Here is an 18,562-nt window from a genome sequence, read left to right on the forward strand (position 1 = left end):
ACATTAAAATCAATGTGTCTCTGCACATGTCAGCGTGTTTTCACGGACCGTGTGTCCGTTTGGAAAACACGGAGACATGTCAGTGTTCGTGGGAGCGCACGTATTACACGGACCCATTAAAGTCAATGGGTCCGTGTAAAACACGTACCGCACACGGATGTTGTCCGTGTGCAGTCCGTGTGCCGTGCAGGAGACAGCGCTACTGTAAGCGCTGTCCCCCCAGCGTGGTGCTGAAGCGGCTATTCATTTCTTCTCTCCAGCATCGTTCGCTGGAGAGAAGATATGAATTTTTGTTGTTGTTGTTGTTTTAACAACCCATAGGGGTGGAGCCGCATATTCATCACTGTAATGGGCGGCACCACGTGACCGCTCATACAGGAGAAGCTGCGGCGAGGAGAGGAAGCAGCACCAGCGAGGGAGCCGGGTAAGTATTTTATTAACAGCGGGGGGGTGGGGGGGGTGGGGGGCGCACAGGTGGTGGGAGGGGTTTGGGGACAGGGATCTTTTTTTAAAACGACAAAAAAAAAAATGAACAGATTTTTCATATCTTCTCTCCAGCGAACGATGCTGGAGAGAAGAAATGAATGGCGGCTTCAGCACCAGATGCAGGTGACAGCGCTTAACTGTAGCGCTGTCTCCTGCACGGTCCGTGTGGTCTTCAGTCGGCACACGGGCGGCACACGGCTGCCGCACGTGTGCCACACTGATGTTCAGCGTAAGCACACGCACACACGGACACGGATAATTCCGGTACCGATTTTGTCCGGTACCGGAGTAATCTGGACATGTGAGACTGGCCTAATTGGGAGCTACTCCAATGCACAGGTCATATGTCCACCCCACTTTCTCTAATTCAGTAGATAAAAAAAAGGCTGTTGTGTTGACCCTGAAAAAAGCAAAGAATGTAGGAAGATTTCAGCTCTGAAGCTGCAGAATTTTGAATGCAGTTATAAAAATTGCAAAAATAAGTGGTCATATGAAATTACCCATTTTCAATGGCAAGTCTGATGAATCCTTTCCGGTTTTTCAGCAGTAGGGTGAAAGCACCAGGACGAGCGTCCAGAGATTCCGCCGCTCCGCCCACAGCGATGACCACAGCGGTTCCACCTTTCTTTTTCCTTAGCAGGTAGGTCGCACATTCTTTGTCAGATGGGATTAATCCTGGAAGATATCACTGGCTTTAGCTCCTGATGTCTCTCCCCCTCCTGACACCTAATACCCAGGACAAATGTTCCATGTGACTCCGTCCCCAACTTCACCTGTGTGTTATCATTATGTGAAAAAATATTCACTAAACCCAAAAGGTTAAAATAAAAAATGTGTTAATATCCGTGATCCCTGTATAGTACCTACCGCCACTCATAATGTATTCCCTGAAAAATGGCGCACGGAACCAAAGTGGTAACATCAGGAGGTACGGTGTAATTCCCGGGAACAGGTCAGAAAATCCAGTGGCCTCAGTGCAGAAATTTGCGAACCCTCCAACTATGAGGACGCCATGTGGATGGAAGCCAAATATGTAGTTCTGATTCTGATCCAAATCTGCCGTTTTAATCAACTGTAAAAAAAAAAAAAAACACAACATTTTTCTTGATGTGAATTTTCACCTCTAATATGAAATAATCTGGAAATAATGAGGAGTCATCCCACACACATTACATTACAGATCCTGTACTGATCCTGGGTTACCTCCTGTATCATACTCCAGAGCTGCACTCACTATTCTGCTGGTGCAGTCACTGTGTACATACATTACTGATCCTGAGTTACATCCTGTATTATACCCCAGAGCTGCACTCACTATTCTGCTGGTGTAGTCACTGTGTACATACATTACATTACTGATCCTCACTTACCTCCTGTATTATACTCCAGAGCTGCACTCACTATTCTGCTGGTGCAGTCACTGTGTACATACATTACTGATCCTGAGTTACCTCCTGTATTATACCCCAGAGCTGCACTCACTATTCTGCTGGTGCAGTCACTGTGTACATACATTACATTACTGATCCTGAGTTACATCCTGTGTTATACTCCAGAGCTGCACTCACTATTCTGCTGGTGCAGTCACTGTGTACATACATTACTGATCCTGAGTTACCTCCTGTATTATACTCCAGAGCTGCACTCACTATTCTGCTGGTGCAGTCACTGTGTACATACATTACATTACTGATCCTGAGTTACATCCTGTATTATACCCCAGAGCTGCACTCACTATTCTGCTGGTGCAGTCACTGTGTACATACATTACTGATCCTGAGTTACATCCTGTATTATACTCCAGAGCTGCACTCACTATTCTGCTGGTGCAGTCACTGTGTACATACATTACATTACTGATCCTAAGTTACCTCCTGTATTATACCCCAGAGCTGCACTCACTATTCTGCTGGTGCAGTCACTGTGTACATACATTACATTACTGATCCTGAGTTACATCCTGCATTATACCCCAGAGCTGCACTCACTATTCTGCTGGTGCAGTCACTGTGTACATACATTACTGATCCTGAGTTACATCCTGTATTATACTCCAGAGCTGCACTCACTATTCTGCTGGTGCAGTCACTGTGTACATACATTACATTACTGATCCTTAGTTACCTCCTGTATTATACCCCAGAGCTGCACTCACTATTCTGCTGGTGCAGTCACTGTGCACATACATTACATTACTGATCCTGAGTTACATCCTGTGTTATACCCCAGAGCTGCACTCACTATTCTGCTGGTGCAGTCACTGTGTACATACATTACTGATCCTGAGTTACATCCTGTATTATACTCCAGAGCTGCACTCACTATTCTGCTGGTGCAGTCACTGTGTACATACATTACATTACTGATCCTGAGTTACATCCTGTATTATACTCCAGAGCTGCACTCACTATTCTGCTGGTGCAGTCACTGTGTACATACATTACATTACTGATCCTGAGTTACATCCTGTATTATACCCCAGAGCTGCGCTCACTATTCTGCTGGTGCAGTCACTGTGTACATACATTACATTACTGATCCTGAGTTACATCCTGTATTATACCCCAGAGCTGCACTCACTATTCTGCTGGTGCAGTCACTGTGTACATACATTACATTACTGATCCTGAGTTACATCCTGTATTATACACCAGAGCTGCACTCACTATTCTGCTGGTGCAGTCACTGTGTACATACATTACATTACTGATCCTGAGTTACATCCTGTATTATACACCAGAGCTGCACTCACTATTCTGCTGGTGCAGTCACTGTGTACATACATTACTGATCCTGAGATACATCCTGTATTATACCCCAGAGCTGCACTCACTATTCTGCTGGTGCAGTCACTATGTACATAAATTACATTACTGATCCTGAGTTACATCCTGTATTATACCCCAGAGCTGCACTCACTATTCTGCTGGTGCAGTCACTGTGTACATACATTACATTACTGATCCTGAGATACATCCTGTATTATACCCCAGAGCTGCACTCACTATTCTGCTGGTGCAGTCACTGTGTACATACATTACATTACTGATCCTGAGATATATCCTGTATTATACCCCAGAGCTGCACTCACTATTCTGCTGGTGCAGTCACTGTGTACTTGTATCTGCTGTTGACCATCTCCCTTTGCACTCCTCTCCAGAGCTGACAGGGTTACTCTCACCCCGTCCTCACTGGTTTGTCCATGAACCTGAATCTTTTGGGGTCAAATGTTTTGTTTTAGTGTCCAAAGCCAGTTAGTTACACTAAAACCACGAACATAATCCTCCTCCCCGTCATTAAGCCTCCAGTCACCCAATAAGTTACGTATCCAAAACAAAGCAAATGTGGATCTTCTCACAAGCACAGGCCGGGGGCTTGTGTGTCCCCATAACAGCCCCCCATGTGTGTAACCTAACAGCTTGACTGCCCCCATGAGATTTATCTGCAGTGACCCTTTGCAGCCCCTATGTCTTTAATAGGAGCCAGTGTGCCCGTATCACAGCCGGTGACCTCCATCGCAGGACCAGGGAACATTTTTTTGTGTGGTTTTATTTTTTTACAGCAATTTTGTTTCTCTTCTCTTTCCTGGCGGAAAAAAAAGAAAGTGCATGATCCTGATAGAATTTGCGCCAAATTACAGTAGGTAAAAAAAAAAAAAAAAGATTATCCATTCCATAGACATAAGGCTGCCGCATGACAAAGAGAATGGTGGGAAAAAATAAAAATTGCAAAAATAATAAAATAAATAAACACAATCCAATAAATAAATAAAAAAATAGCATAAAAAAACTCCATAAAGGACAGACTACAATGTTAGGCACTGGTCACCATCCGCCTTCTGTTTGATGGATGCGGCTACCATTAGTCGGACCACTGATACGATCTGATCGGCCGGGCCACTTGCCCCGTGGCCGGGCCGGCTCCAGGTTTTCATGGGCCCTGGGCGAAAGAGTCCCAGTGGGCCCCTTTAACACATACCACAATTCATAATGCACGGATACGGCAGTGAAATATAGGTATAGCACAATGCCAAAGATTTCACTTCTTACATTACATGAGTGATATCTATTGTACATTCTACATTAGCTCAGAAACCGGACAGTATAGTCCTCTATACAGAATAATGAGCCCCATATATTACCCCATACAGTATAATGGCCCCATATAGTGCTCCATACAGTATAATTGGCACCACATAGTCCTCTATACAGAATAATGAGCCCCATATATTACCCCATACAGTATAATGGCCCCATATAGTGCTCCATACAGTATAATTGGCACCACATAGTCCTCTATACAGAATAATGAGCCCCATATATTACCCCATACAGTATAATGGCCCCATATAGTGCTCCATACAGTATAATTGGCACCACATAGTCCTCTATACAGAATAATGAGCCCCATATATTGCTCCAAACAGAATAATGAGCCCAATATATTGCCCCATACAGTATAATGGGCCTTATATAATGCTCCATACAGAATAATGGGCACCACAGAGTGCTCCATACAGAATGAGCCGCATATATTGCTCCATACGGAATTGACCTCATATAATGCTCCATACAGTATAGTGAGCCACATATAATTCTCCATACAGTATATGATGGGCCCCATCTATTGCTCCATATATAATGGGCCTCATATAATGCTCCATACAGTATATGATCGGCCCCATACAGTATACTGAGTCCCATACATTGGTCCATACAGAATGGGTCCCATATAATGCTCCAAAAATAATTGGCCCCATAAGATGCTCCATGTATAATGGGCCCCATATAATGCTCCATATATAGTAGGTCATATAAAATGCTCCATATATAATTAGTCCCATAAGATGCTTCATATATTATTGACCCCATATACTGCTCCATATTGAATTGGCCCCATATAATGCTCCCTATATTATTGGTCCCATATAATGCTCCCTGTATTATTGACCCCATATAATGTTCCCTATATTATTGGCCCCATATAATGCTCCATATTGAATTGGCCCCATATAATGCTCCCTATATTATTGACCCCATATAGTGCTCCCTATATTATTGGCCCCATATAATGCTCCCTATATTATTGACCCCATATAATGCTCCCTATATTATTGACCCCATATAATGCTCCCTATATTATTGGCCCCATATAATGCTCCATATTAAATTGGCCCCATATAATGCTCCCTATAGAATTGGCCCCATATAATGCTCCCTATATTATTGACCCCATATAGTGCTCCCTATATTATTGGCCCCATATAATGCTCCCTATATTATTGGCCCCATAAGATACTCCATATAGAATTAGCCCCATATAATGCTCCATATTAAATTGGCCCCATATAATGCTCCCTATAGAATTGGCCCCATAAGATGCTCCCTATAGAATTGGCCCCATATAATGCTCCCTATATTATTGACCCCATATAGTGCTCCCTATATTATTGGCCTCATATAATGCTCCCTATATTATTGGCCCCATAAGATACTCCATATAGAATTAGCCCCATATAATGCTTCATATATTATTGGCCCCATATACTGCTCCATATTGAATTGGCCCCATATAATGCTCCCTATATTATTGGTCCCATATAATGCTCCCTGTATTATTGACCCCATATAATGTTCCCTATATTATTGGCCCCATATAATGCTCCATATTGAATTGGCCCCATATAATGCTCCCTATATTATTGACCCCATATAGTGCTCCCTATGTTATTGGCCCCATATAATGCTCCCTATATTATTGACCCCATATAATGCTCCCTATATTATTGACCCCATATAATGCTCCCTATATTATTGACCCCATATAATGCTCCCTATATTATTGACCCCATATAATGCTCCCTGTATTATTGACCCCATATAATGTTCCCTATATTATTGGCCCCATATAATGTTCCATATTGAATTGGCCCCATATAATGCTCCCTATATTATTGACCCCATATAGTGCTCCCTATATTATTGGCCCCATATAATGCTCCCTATATTATTGACCCCATATAATGCTCCCTATATTATTGACCCCATATAATGCTCCCTATATTATTGACCCCATATAATGCTCCCTATATTATTGGCCCCATATAATGCTCCCTATATTATTGACCCCATATAGTGCTCCCTATATTATTGGCCCCATATAATGCTCCCTATATTATTGGCCCCATAAGATACTCCATATAGAATTAGCCCCATATAATGCTCCATATTAAATTGGCCCCATATAATGCTCCCTATAGAATTGGCCCCATAAGATGCTCCCTATAGAATTGGCCCCATATAATGCTCCCTATATTATTGACCCCATATAGTGCTCCCTATATTATTGGCCTCATATAATGCTCCCTATATTATTGGCCCCATAAGATACTCCATATAGAATTAGCCCCATATAATGCTTCATATATTATTGGCCCCATATACTGCTCCATATTGAATTGGCCCCATATAATGCTCCCTATATTATTGGTCCCATATAATGCTCCCTGTATTATTGACCCCATATAATGTTCCCTATATTATTGGCCCCATATAATGCTCCATATTGAATTGGCCCCATATAATGCTCCCTATATTATTGACCCCATATAGTGCTCCCTATGTTATTGGCCCCATATAATGCTCCCTATATTATTGACCCCATATAATGCTCCCTATATTATTGACCCCATATAATGCTCCCTATATTATTGACCCCATATAATGCTCCCTATATTATTGGTCCCATATAATGCTCCCTGTATTATTGACCCCATATAATGTTCCCTATATTATTGGCCCCATATAATGCTCCATATTGAATTGGCCCCATATAATGCTCCCTATATTATTGACCCCATATAGTGCTCCCTATATTATTGGCCCCATATAATGCTCCCTATATTATTGACCCCATATAATGCTCCCTATATTATTGACCCCATATAATGCTCCCTATATTATTGACCCCATATAATGCTCCCTATATTATTGGCCCCATAAGATGCTCCCTATAGAATTGGCCCCATAAGATGCTCCCTATAGAATTGGCCCCATATAATGCTCCCTATATTATTGACCCCATAAGATACTCCATATAGAATTAGCCCCATATAATGCTCCATATTGAATTGGCCCCATATAATGCTCCCTATATTATTGACCCCATATAGTGCTCCCTATATTATTGGCCCCATATAATGCTCCCTATATTATTGACCCCATATAATGCTCCCTATATTATTGACCCCATATAATGCTCCCTATATTATTGACCCCATATAATGCTCCCTATATTATTGGCCCCATAAGATGCTCCCTATAGAATTGGCCCCATAAGATGCTCCCTATAGAATTGGCCCCATATAATGCTCCCTATATTATTGACCCCATAAGATACTCCATATAGAATTAGCCCCATATAATGCTCCATATATTATTGGCCCCATATAATGCTCCATATTAAATTGGCCCCATATAATGCTCCCTATAGAATTGGCCCCATAAGATGCTCCCTATAGAATTGGCCCCATATAATGCTCCCTATATTATTGACCCCATAAGATACTCCATATAGAATTAGCCCCATATAATGCTCCATATATTATTGGCCCCATATAATGCTCCATATTAAATTGGCCCTATATAATGCTCCCTATAGAATTGGCCCCATATAATGCTCCCTATATTATTAGCCACATATAATGCTCCCTATATTATTGACCCCATATAATGCTCCCTATATTATTGGCCCCATATAATGCTCCCTATATTATTGGCCCCATATAATGCTCCCTATATTATTGACCCCATATAATGCTCCCTATATTATTGGCCCCATATAATGCTCCCTATATTATTGGCCCCATATAATGCTCCATATTAAATTGGCCCTATATAATGCTCCCTATAGAATTGGCCCCATATAATGCTCCCTATATTATTAGGCACATATAATGCTCCCTATATTATTGACCCCATATAATGCTCCCTATATTATTGGCCCCATATAATGCTCCATATTAAATTGGCCCCATATAATGCTCCCTATATCATTGGCCTCATAAGATGCTCTATATGGAATTGGCCCCATAAGATGCTCCCTATATTATTGGCCCCATAAGATACTCCCTATATTATTGGCCCCATAAGATACTCCATATAGAATTAGCCCCATATAATGCTCCATATATGAGCCCCTTCTGATGTCCCCATATATTGCTCCAAATATTAAAAATAATAATGAAATACTTACCTCTCGTTGCTTGTCGCCGCTCTGCTCTGGACTCCTCACCGTCGGCATCTTCCTGCCCTCTCTGCTGCGACTGCTCAGGCAGAGGGCGCGCACTGATGATGTCATCGCGCCCTCTGACCTGAACGTCACAGTCAGAGGACGGAAGACGCTGCAGCGCTGGAACCGGGAGAGGTAAGTATCACAAGTGCCGGGGCCCGGAGCAGGCAGGGGGTCCACTTGCGGGGGCCGGCACTATAGTGCGCCAGTATCCCCGGCGGCGAGTGGGCCCCCTGTGTGCTCAGGGCCCCGGCACTTGCCCGGGTGCGCCGGGTGCTGACGCTGGCCCTGCCCGTGGCTGTAATGGCCCCTATTTTGGTTCTTACAGTTGCCCTTTGGGGGGGATTCCTGCCATAGTCCGCCATTGTGGTGGTATTGGGCAGACTCTATGGGTCACTCGGTCACCGAGCTGCTCTTTTCTCTGTCTCCCATATCCGCACCCCTGTACCTACACTGGGGGGGGGCCGCATGACAGCCCCCACGAAAACATCTCTGAAAACGTGGGAATGGGAGACAACAGGCAGGATTAGTGTGCCACTCCCCTAGACGGCACAACGGTCCATACATGATGAGGATGATAAGGCTACAATATAACGATTTCTTTGTGCGTCTCATTCGTAACAGTCTATTCTGGATTTTTATGTAACCTCTGACAAATCCATTTTCTTGCCGATGAAACATGTGAAGATTACGTGTCAAAAAGAAATATAATAGCCACGCCTAATATAAAGTGTGACTATCGGAGTTTTTATCTTAAAGGGACAGTACACTTGCCGTCTACTTTTCCTCCATTTGCAGTGCAACATAGATCAATTTATTATTTCCTGACACCAGACATTTCAGGCCAGGCTGGCTATGAAACACATGAATCAAATCTGTTGCTCTCTGTTATCAGCCATTTATATAGTGGATGCTATTTTACCCAGCAGGTTAGGAGTTATGGGAAGTGATACAAATGCTCTCAGGTTCAATTATGCACCATTTTTTAAATTTAATGAAAATGAATGGAAATATTATCTTGTAGGATTCGTACAGACCATACACCCCTCACTGTTGTGCCCTGATTACAATTGTATCCGGTCTAACTGATCCGGAACTCACAATTGATACAATGTATCAAACTATCCAGGAAAGGAAAGTTTTGAGGATACAATAGTAACAGCTTCTCCTTTCGAAAAAGTCTTTGTTCTGTGCAGGTTTTTTTCAGCCTTTGGGTGTAAACAGGAATGTTCCCATTCACTGACTGCAAGTGGAGATCAGAATAATGGTCCGAAATCAAAGCACAAAGTATATTAGAAAGTTGCAGATTTCTTCCTTCTACATTGATTTTCCAGGTAAGGCGGTGATCCACCCCCCAGTCGGCACATCATGTCCTGGAGCTATTGATGATCAGGGGGGCGTCCTACGATCACCCCAGTCACCGATTTATTTCATTACAGGCCTCTCTAATTAGTTAATCATTGGCCCCCAGTTACGGATTACACAACCTTGAACTCCAGGGAGATGTAGGAATAAACATGTTTTTTTCTGCGCCGAGTCCTGTTGCCGATTAATGTTTTACCTTCACATATTGTTATTATTGCTATGCAATAACATCCTGTGCAGAGGAAGCTGTGAGTATGGAATAAAGGGGCCCCGTAGTCAGCACCATAAAGGGGCCCCGTTCTCTATACCATCGCCGGCATCTCTGTAATGCTGGGGCTTGTAGTTCCACATCAACACTTCTCAAATATGCTACATAACATGGCAGCATTACAGTGTCTGTCCGTCAACACTTGGACCCGCCCCTGCGGATCTAATAACCAGAACTTTGTGCAACACTGGAGCGTTAATGGTCATCCGAAACCGATCCTTACTTTACAAATCATTGTAAGACCTCTGCTCGCTGTCAGAGAATGGAAACGTCCTCATTCATATCCCAAGGATCAGTAGAACAACATGGCATCTTGCAGATGCAATACTGACCTTAACTCTGTCTTTACCAGGCAATTTTTTTTTTTTTTTTTTTCATTTTGTGAGTTGCACAATTTTGTTTTTTTTTTCCCTCTCCTCCTTCGTGCGTAAAAAATGACCTGGAAACATCATTCTCCAGGTTGGTACGATTACAGTGATACCAAACTTGTACAGTTGTTTTCTATTTTAGTAGTAAAAGAAAATCAGAACTTTGTAAAAGAAAACCTGGATTTGTTTCACCAAAGTTTTCTTTTACAAAGTTCTGAAATTGAGACCTATAACTTTTTTATTTTTTCATTGATGGAGCTCGGTGTGAACCATTGTGGTCGCTTCGATCACTTTTCATATAATGTTTTTGGCATAGTTGCAGAAACTAGAAGACGTCAATTTCTTGTATTTTGAGATTTTTTTTTCTTGACAGTATTTACCCCACTGATAAATAAGTTTTCTGTGGCCATGACACATGCACAAAAAAAAGGAAATGTGTTTTTATTATGTTTTTACATTATGAATATTACTATTATTGTTATCATTAATATTTCCATTATTATTTGTATTGTTATGATGCATTACTATACTTATTAGAAATATCTCCATTCTTAATAACAAAATAAAAACTTTTATTATCGTCGTATAGTTATTATTATGGTTATTTTTGCTATTCTTCATATTTTCATTATTTTCATTATTATTATGATTATTATTTTTACCATTTTTATTTTGGCTATTTTTGTTATTTTCATTATTGTTAATATTTTCATTATTATTATTATATTCTTATTTTTGCAATTTTTATTCTGATTTTTATTCTTATTCATATTTTCATTACTACATTATTATTTTCATTATTATTATTGCTATTATTTTTATTCTGGTAATTTTTATTATTATTTGTATTATTCAGATTTTCTTTAGAATTATTATTTTGCTATTATTTTTGTTCGATTATTATTAGATTTTTATTCTGTTTATTTTGATTATTTATATTATTATTATATTAATTTTTATTATTCATATTTCCATTATTCTAATTTTTAATATTTTTTAATATTTTCATTCTGGCTATTTTTGTTATTTGTATTATTAATAACATTTTAATTATTATTACAATTATTGTTATTCTTGTTATCTTTAATATTTGTAATATTTTATTATTATTGTTTCTACTATTTCAAATGTTTGTTTTTTAATTTATTTTTATGATTATTATTTTAGTTTTTATCTTTAGTTTTAAATGTATTTTTTTTAATTATTTCCAGGGGAACTTGAACTTGATTGTTTGATCACTTGTTCTATATTTTATTTTACTCACTTATATAGCGCCATTAATTCCACAGCGATTTACAGACATTATCGGCTGGAATATTCAGTATTTGCAGTATATATTGTATATCATGATCTCCGCAGCTTGTGACCTCTGCTTGCTGCCAGTGAATGGAAACATTCTTGGTCCTATATTGATGGCAAGTTCAGAATCTAGAGTATACAGTACTCCGGCTGTTGTGGAACTACAACTCCCAGCCAGACCTCAGAGCGTGAGGTTGTTATGACCCCTGGACAAGGACATTTTCTAAGCTCTGCCCCAGATTGAATGTTTACATTGACTGACAGCAAGCAGAGATCTTGAAAATGGAATAATGACACAAAGTAAATTAGAAACTTTCATGACTTGGAATAAATGGCGTTATAATAATAAATAATAATAATAATAATAATGACTTTATCGACCCAGATACATTCCATTTGAACACTTGAACACTTGAACATTTGAACATTTGAATACCATTAGGTATATGGTCACCATTAGGTGCGGACCCCTCTAACAGTCATGATGGAGACCCCCTCACATGTCTCGGTCCATAGCTTACATGGTAAGTGAATGGCTCCGTCCGACTTGGCCCCCGGGGCTTTTGTAGCTTGATGATCGGCTCCTCACCTCTTAACTTGTGACCTTCACCTTCCCGCTGAGGACAGGGGCTATTTGCAGGCTTACCACCGAGACATATGTTATACTGAGGGTGCGGGATAACAGCTATGGATTAGACTCATGGATTATATAGATTGATCTAAATTCTGTCATTATGGATTACTGACCCGACGCGTTTCCATGGCAATGTCGGCTCTATCACTAAAAATAGGGGCTATTTACTAGGGTGTCTAAGACGATTCCGTGGATTTCAGATGCAATACGAGAGCGATCGGCGGTAAGACGCGCTCATCTACAAGGGGCTTGAAGAGCGTCTGTTTAGGGTCAGTTACAGGGGAAACCTACAAGAAAGAAGAGACTCCACAAAGGGACGAATCCAACGGCTCCTCTCCTGTACTGCCACCTAGAGGCGAAAGTCCTAAATGTCACTGTACAGCCGGAAAAAACACCTTGGAAGAAATCAAACTATTGGTGAACCATACCCTGTGTTATATACTCCAGAGCTGCACTCACTATTCTGCTGGTGCAGTCACTGTGTACATACATTACTGATCCTGAGTTACATCCTGTATTATACCCCAGAGCTGCACTCACTATTCTACTGGTGCAGTCACTGTGTACATACATTACATTACTGATCCTGAGTTACATCCTGTATTATACCCCAGAGCTGCACTCACTATTCTACTGGTGCAGTCACTGTGTACATACATTACATTACTGATCCTGAGTTACATCCTGTATTATACCCCAGAGCTGCACTCACTATTCTGCTGGTGCAGTCACTGTGTACATACATTACTGATCCTGAGTTACATCCTGTATTATACCCCAGAGCTGCACTCACTATTCTGCTGGTGCAGTCACTGTGTACATACATTACTTATCCCGAGTTACATCCTGTATTATGCTCCAGAGCTGCACTCACTATTCTGCTGGTGCAGTCACTGTGTACATACATTACTGATCCTGAGTTACAGAAGATTTAGTGCTCCTAAAGTTGCAACTAATGACTATATTTCATCAAGAACATACTAAGATTTGGATCTCTACTACAATGCCAGGTAATTTGTGGATACATTTCAAAAACCTGACCTGCACATCCAAACATAGACTGAGTGTGAACAGGTGCTGAACCCAGAGTCGCCAACTCGTATATAGTTAAGTAAATAAGGCAGCACACTGCAGCGCCAAAACATGCAAACTTGAAAAAACGAAATTTGAACTGCATTACTGCACTAGAAATATGAAAAATGAGAGCTTTTAGCGCACAAAAATGGCCAATTTTATGTGTACCTCGTAGCCACGTTAAGGCATCTCTCTTATACGAGGTCCTACACTTAACCTACCTCACTGAGAATAAACGTCTCCATCTGAATGCAGTGGCGTAGGAAGGGGGATGCGGGGGGGGCGGTCCGCCCCGGGCGGCACAATGCGGGGGGCGGACGGCGCTGCAGGAGAAGAAGATAAAAAAAAAAAAAAAAAGACGCCCCTTTAAATCTTCGGGCGGCGCCGTCCGCCGCCACGACCAGGGCCAGCTCCCCCCACCCCCGGGTCCCGCCCCCGCCCCCCGCTCATACTCACCTCTCCTGGTTCCTGCGGCGCCGGCAGCTGCAGCGTCCTCTGACTCTGCGACGTCTCAGAGCAGAGGGCGCGATGACGTCACTACTGTGCGCGCCGCTCTGCCTCTCTGTCCTGAGCGTCGCAGAGCCGGAGAGACGCTGACTGCACCGGACCTGCGCTAGGAACGGGAGAGGTGAGGATTTTACTTTTTTTTTTTTTTCTTTATTTCTGACTGTCTGGGGCTGGGGCAATGCTGGAGACCATGGGGCAGAATGCTGGACACACTGGGGCAATACAGGAGACCATGGGGCAGATTGCTGGACACACTGGGGCAATACAGGAGACTATGGGGCAGATTGCTGGACACACTGGGGCAATACTGGAGACCATGGGGCAGAATGCTGGACACACTGGGGCAATACTGGAGACCATGGGGCAGAATGCTGGACACACTGGGGCAGTACAGGAGACTATGGGGCAGAATGCTGGACACACTGAATACTGGAGACCATGGGGCAGATCTCAGGACACATTGAGGCAATGCTGGAGACCCTGGGGCAGACTTCTGGACATACTGGGGCAATACTGGAGACCATGGGGCAGATTGCTGGACACACCGGGGCAATACTGGAGACCATGGGGCAGAATGCTGGACACACTGGGGCAATACAGGAGACCATGGGGCAGATTGCTGGACACACTGGGGCAATACTGGAGACCATGGGGCAGAATGCTGGACACACTGGGGCAGTACAGTAGACTATGGGGCAGAATGCTGGACACACTGGGGCAATACTGGAGACCCTGGGGCAGATTGCTGGACACACTGGGGCAATACTGGAGACCCTGGGGCAGATTTCTGGACACATTGAGGCAATGCTGGAGACCCTGGGACAGACTTCTGGACACACTGGGGCAATGCTGGACACTGGGGCAGATTGCTGGACACACTGGGGGTAATATACTGGACACACTGGGGCAATGCTGGACACTGGGGGTAATATGCTGGACACACTGGGGCAGACTGCTGGACACACTGGGGAAAGGCTGGACACTGGGGCAGATTGCTGGACACACTGAGGGCAGATTGCTGGACACACTGGGGGTAATATGCTGGACATACTGGGGCAGATTGCTGGACACACTGGGGGTAATATGCTGGACACACTGGGGCAGATTGCTGGACAACATGGGGGTAATATGCTGGACACACTGGGGCAGATTGCTGGACAACATGGGGGTAATATGCTGGACACACTGGGGGCAGGACTTGAGGCATGGGCAGAATGTAGATACGGGGCATGATTGGAGACACGGGGCAGGATTGGATCATGGGGCAGGACGGATACGATGGAGGCTGGTGGGGCAGGATGGGGAGATCATATGGGGTAGAATGGATACTCATGAGGGCAGGATACGACAACATATGGCTGGAGCCAGGAATGAGATAAACGGGGCCAGGGTGGGGAATATTATTACCATAGGGGATAATTAAGGGATATTGTTACTGCAGTGATGTATTTATTTTATTTTTTGAGTATACTGTTTTAAATGGGGGGGCGGTCCTGTTACTGTGCAGAGTGACACTATATCACCTTTTTTTCTTCATGTGGTGTAATGTAGAAGTTGTGAAAAATTAAGTAATGTGTTCTGCAAGCGGAGCTCGAGATAACTGTTTTTTCCTGCAGAAACGAGTCCTGGCTGGAAGGAATGATGGCGGTCTGTGCTGGATGAAAGATGAAGGACTTCACCTAGAGACGTCACTGGTGAGTCAGTGTTACCTATACACTGACACTATACACTGTATACTATATAGAGGTCCTGTGTATAATGTCACCAGTGATCTCTGTATTACCTCTACACAGACACTGCATACTAAGTACAGATCTCCTGTGAATACTGGCACTTATGGTGATAGTATTGTGGGGTTTTTTTTATTACTGATCAGTATTGTAGTATTCAGTCACTATGTGGTGGTAATATGTGGTCTGGAAATGGTGCGGTGGTATTTGTCCCTTGTATGTAGTATTATTCGGTCACTATGTGGCCTGGTCATGGTGTGGTGGTATTAAGTCACAGGTGTGGCATGTGGGGGTGACACCATTAGGCCCAGTTTAAGTTCTACAAAACAGGAAAACCATTTTTGGTAACCTTTGTGTGTATTGAGCTGGGGGGGGGGGGGATGGGGGGGGGGCGCCAAACTCGGGAACAGCCCCGGGCGGCAAAAGCTCTAGCTACGCCTCTGTCTGAATGGGTACATGGGTTTTTACATGTACCCATTCAGATGGAGACGTTTATTCTCAGTGAGGTAGGTTAAGCGTAGGACCTCGTATAAGAGAGATGCCTTAACGTGGCTACGAGGTACACATAAAATTGGCCATTTTTGTGCGCTAAAAGCTCTCATTTTTCATATTTCTAGTGCAGTAATGCAGTTAAAATTTCGTTTTTTCAAGTTTGCATGTTTTGGCGCTGCAGTGTGCTGCCCTATTTATTTAACTATTTAATTAATTTATTTAAGGTAATTTGTGGGTCACATACATGAACCATGAATCCGCCGTAGATACAAATAATGGCAATGGTTACTGATCTGTAGAGAGAAAAGGTCCTAGATTGAACTATAGTATGTACTTCCGCAAAAGGAGTCTGCAACAGCCACCACTAGGGGGAGCTCGCTACATACAGATTTACACAGCCATAACTAGGAGGAGCTCACTACACAGATCTATACAGCCACCACTAGAGGGAGCTAACTAAATACAGATTTCTACAGCCACCACTAGGAGCCTGTAGTCTGTGGAGGAAGGTGCGCCTCCAGGAGAGTCACCAGTTTTTTTTTCACCCAGGAATTCCCGCCCCCTCTCTGACCCAGGAAAGAGAGGGGTGTAGTGGATGGACTGTGGGGCTGAGTCCCCGTCTCCCACCCCTCGGTCTAAGCCAGCGAAGGGTGGGAGCTCATTGCTACTGGCAAAGAGGATCACCAGGTCCGGCAAGGCTCAAAACACGGAGGAGCCCAGGAAAACCCAGGAGGGCTGCAAAGCCCCTAAGGCTGAGGCGAGGGCCACTGCGGTGTCTCCTCCCGGAGGCGAGCGGAGTACTCGCAGAGGTGCAGCGGCGCCGAAGGATTGGGGCACTAGGGCCGCACGGGAGCCGGTTACCAGTTATGGCTCCCGCATCCATACGTACCTCAGCGAATATGAGGAAGCTGGGAAGACTGTTGTGAATTCTGTTATCGAACTCCCTCCTGTGGTCATGAATGGTACTTCGGCGAGTTCTGTCCATGGACTCCCTCTGGTGGCTGTGAGTGGAGCTGCTGCTTCTGATGTTCCTTCCACAGGTGACGTAGGTTATTCTTTGGCTGGCTGCTCTATTTAACTCCACTCAGATCGTTACTCCATGCCAGCTGTCAATGTTCTTGTACTGGTTCAGTTCGCTCTTGGATCTTTCTGGTGACCTGTCTACTCCAGCAGAAGCTAAGTCCCTGCTAGTTAATTATTTGTTCATTGTTTCCTTGTCCAGCTTGCTATCATGATTTTGTCTCGCTAGCTGGAAGCTCTGGGATGCAGAGTGGCACCTCCGCACCGTGAGTCGGTGCGGAGGTCTTTTTGCACACTCTGCGTGGTCTTTTTGTAGTTGTTTGTGCTGATCGCAAAGATACCTTTCCTATCCTCAGTCTGTTTAGTAAGTCTGGCCTCCCTTTGCTGAACCTGTTTCATTTCTGTGTTTGTGACTTTCATCTCTACTCACAGTCAATATATGTGGGGGGCTGCCTTTTCCTTTGGGGAATTTCTCTGAGGCAAGGTAGGCTTTATTTTCTGTCTCTAGGGCTAGTTAGCTCTTAGGCTGTGAAGAGGCGTCTAGGCCATGTTAGGTACGCTCCACAGCTATTTCTAGTTGTGTGATAGGATTAGGGGTTGCGGTCAGCAGAGCTCCCACTTCCCAGAGCTTGTCCTGTGTGAGTTTAACCATCAGGTCGTTCCGGGTGCTCCTAACCACCAGGTCCATAACAGAAGACCCTCAGGAGGCTCCGGGAGGAGATGAAGGAGGTGAGGCAAGCTGCAAACAGAGCCTCCCACACAGAGAAGTCTGCCCTAACAGCCAGGATATCCAGCCTGGGGATCTGCATTGAGGGCATGGAAGCCCGGAGAGCGGCTATATTGGACACCAGCGGCCCCTTCCGGGAAAAGCTGGAAAATGATGACAGATTTCACAACATGGCTGCTGCAAAGGAGCCAGAGGGGTCTCGGCGTCCGACCCAGGTAGAGGAGGTGGACCATGAGGAGATGGAGGAGGCACCGTACCCACCTGGGGGCTTGGTAAGTGATCTCCAGGCCACACACAGTGGGA

General features: G+C 43.6%; 1 protein-coding gene across 1 annotated transcript in view; it reads right to left on the reverse strand.

Annotated features, from left to right (window-relative positions):
- The window catches only part of MOGAT2 (monoacylglycerol O-acyltransferase 2), an 87,975-nt gene that overhangs the window by 22,430 nt on the left and 46,983 nt on the right, over positions 1 to 18,562 (reverse strand). The window contains exons 3-4 of the mRNA XM_069759393.1: positions 1,354 to 1,558; positions 987 to 1,161 (exon numbers count right to left, since the gene is read on the reverse strand). Of these exons, the coding sequence (XP_069615494.1) occupies positions 987 to 1,161; positions 1,354 to 1,558 (380 nt within the window). The remainder of the gene's footprint in view (positions 1 to 986; positions 1,162 to 1,353; positions 1,559 to 18,562) is intronic.

This window comes from Ranitomeya imitator, chromosome 3 (assembly GCF_032444005.1).
Source record: "Ranitomeya imitator isolate aRanImi1 chromosome 3, aRanImi1.pri, whole genome shotgun sequence".
Taxonomy (NCBI): Eukaryota; Metazoa; Chordata; class Amphibia; order Anura; family Dendrobatidae; genus Ranitomeya; species Ranitomeya imitator.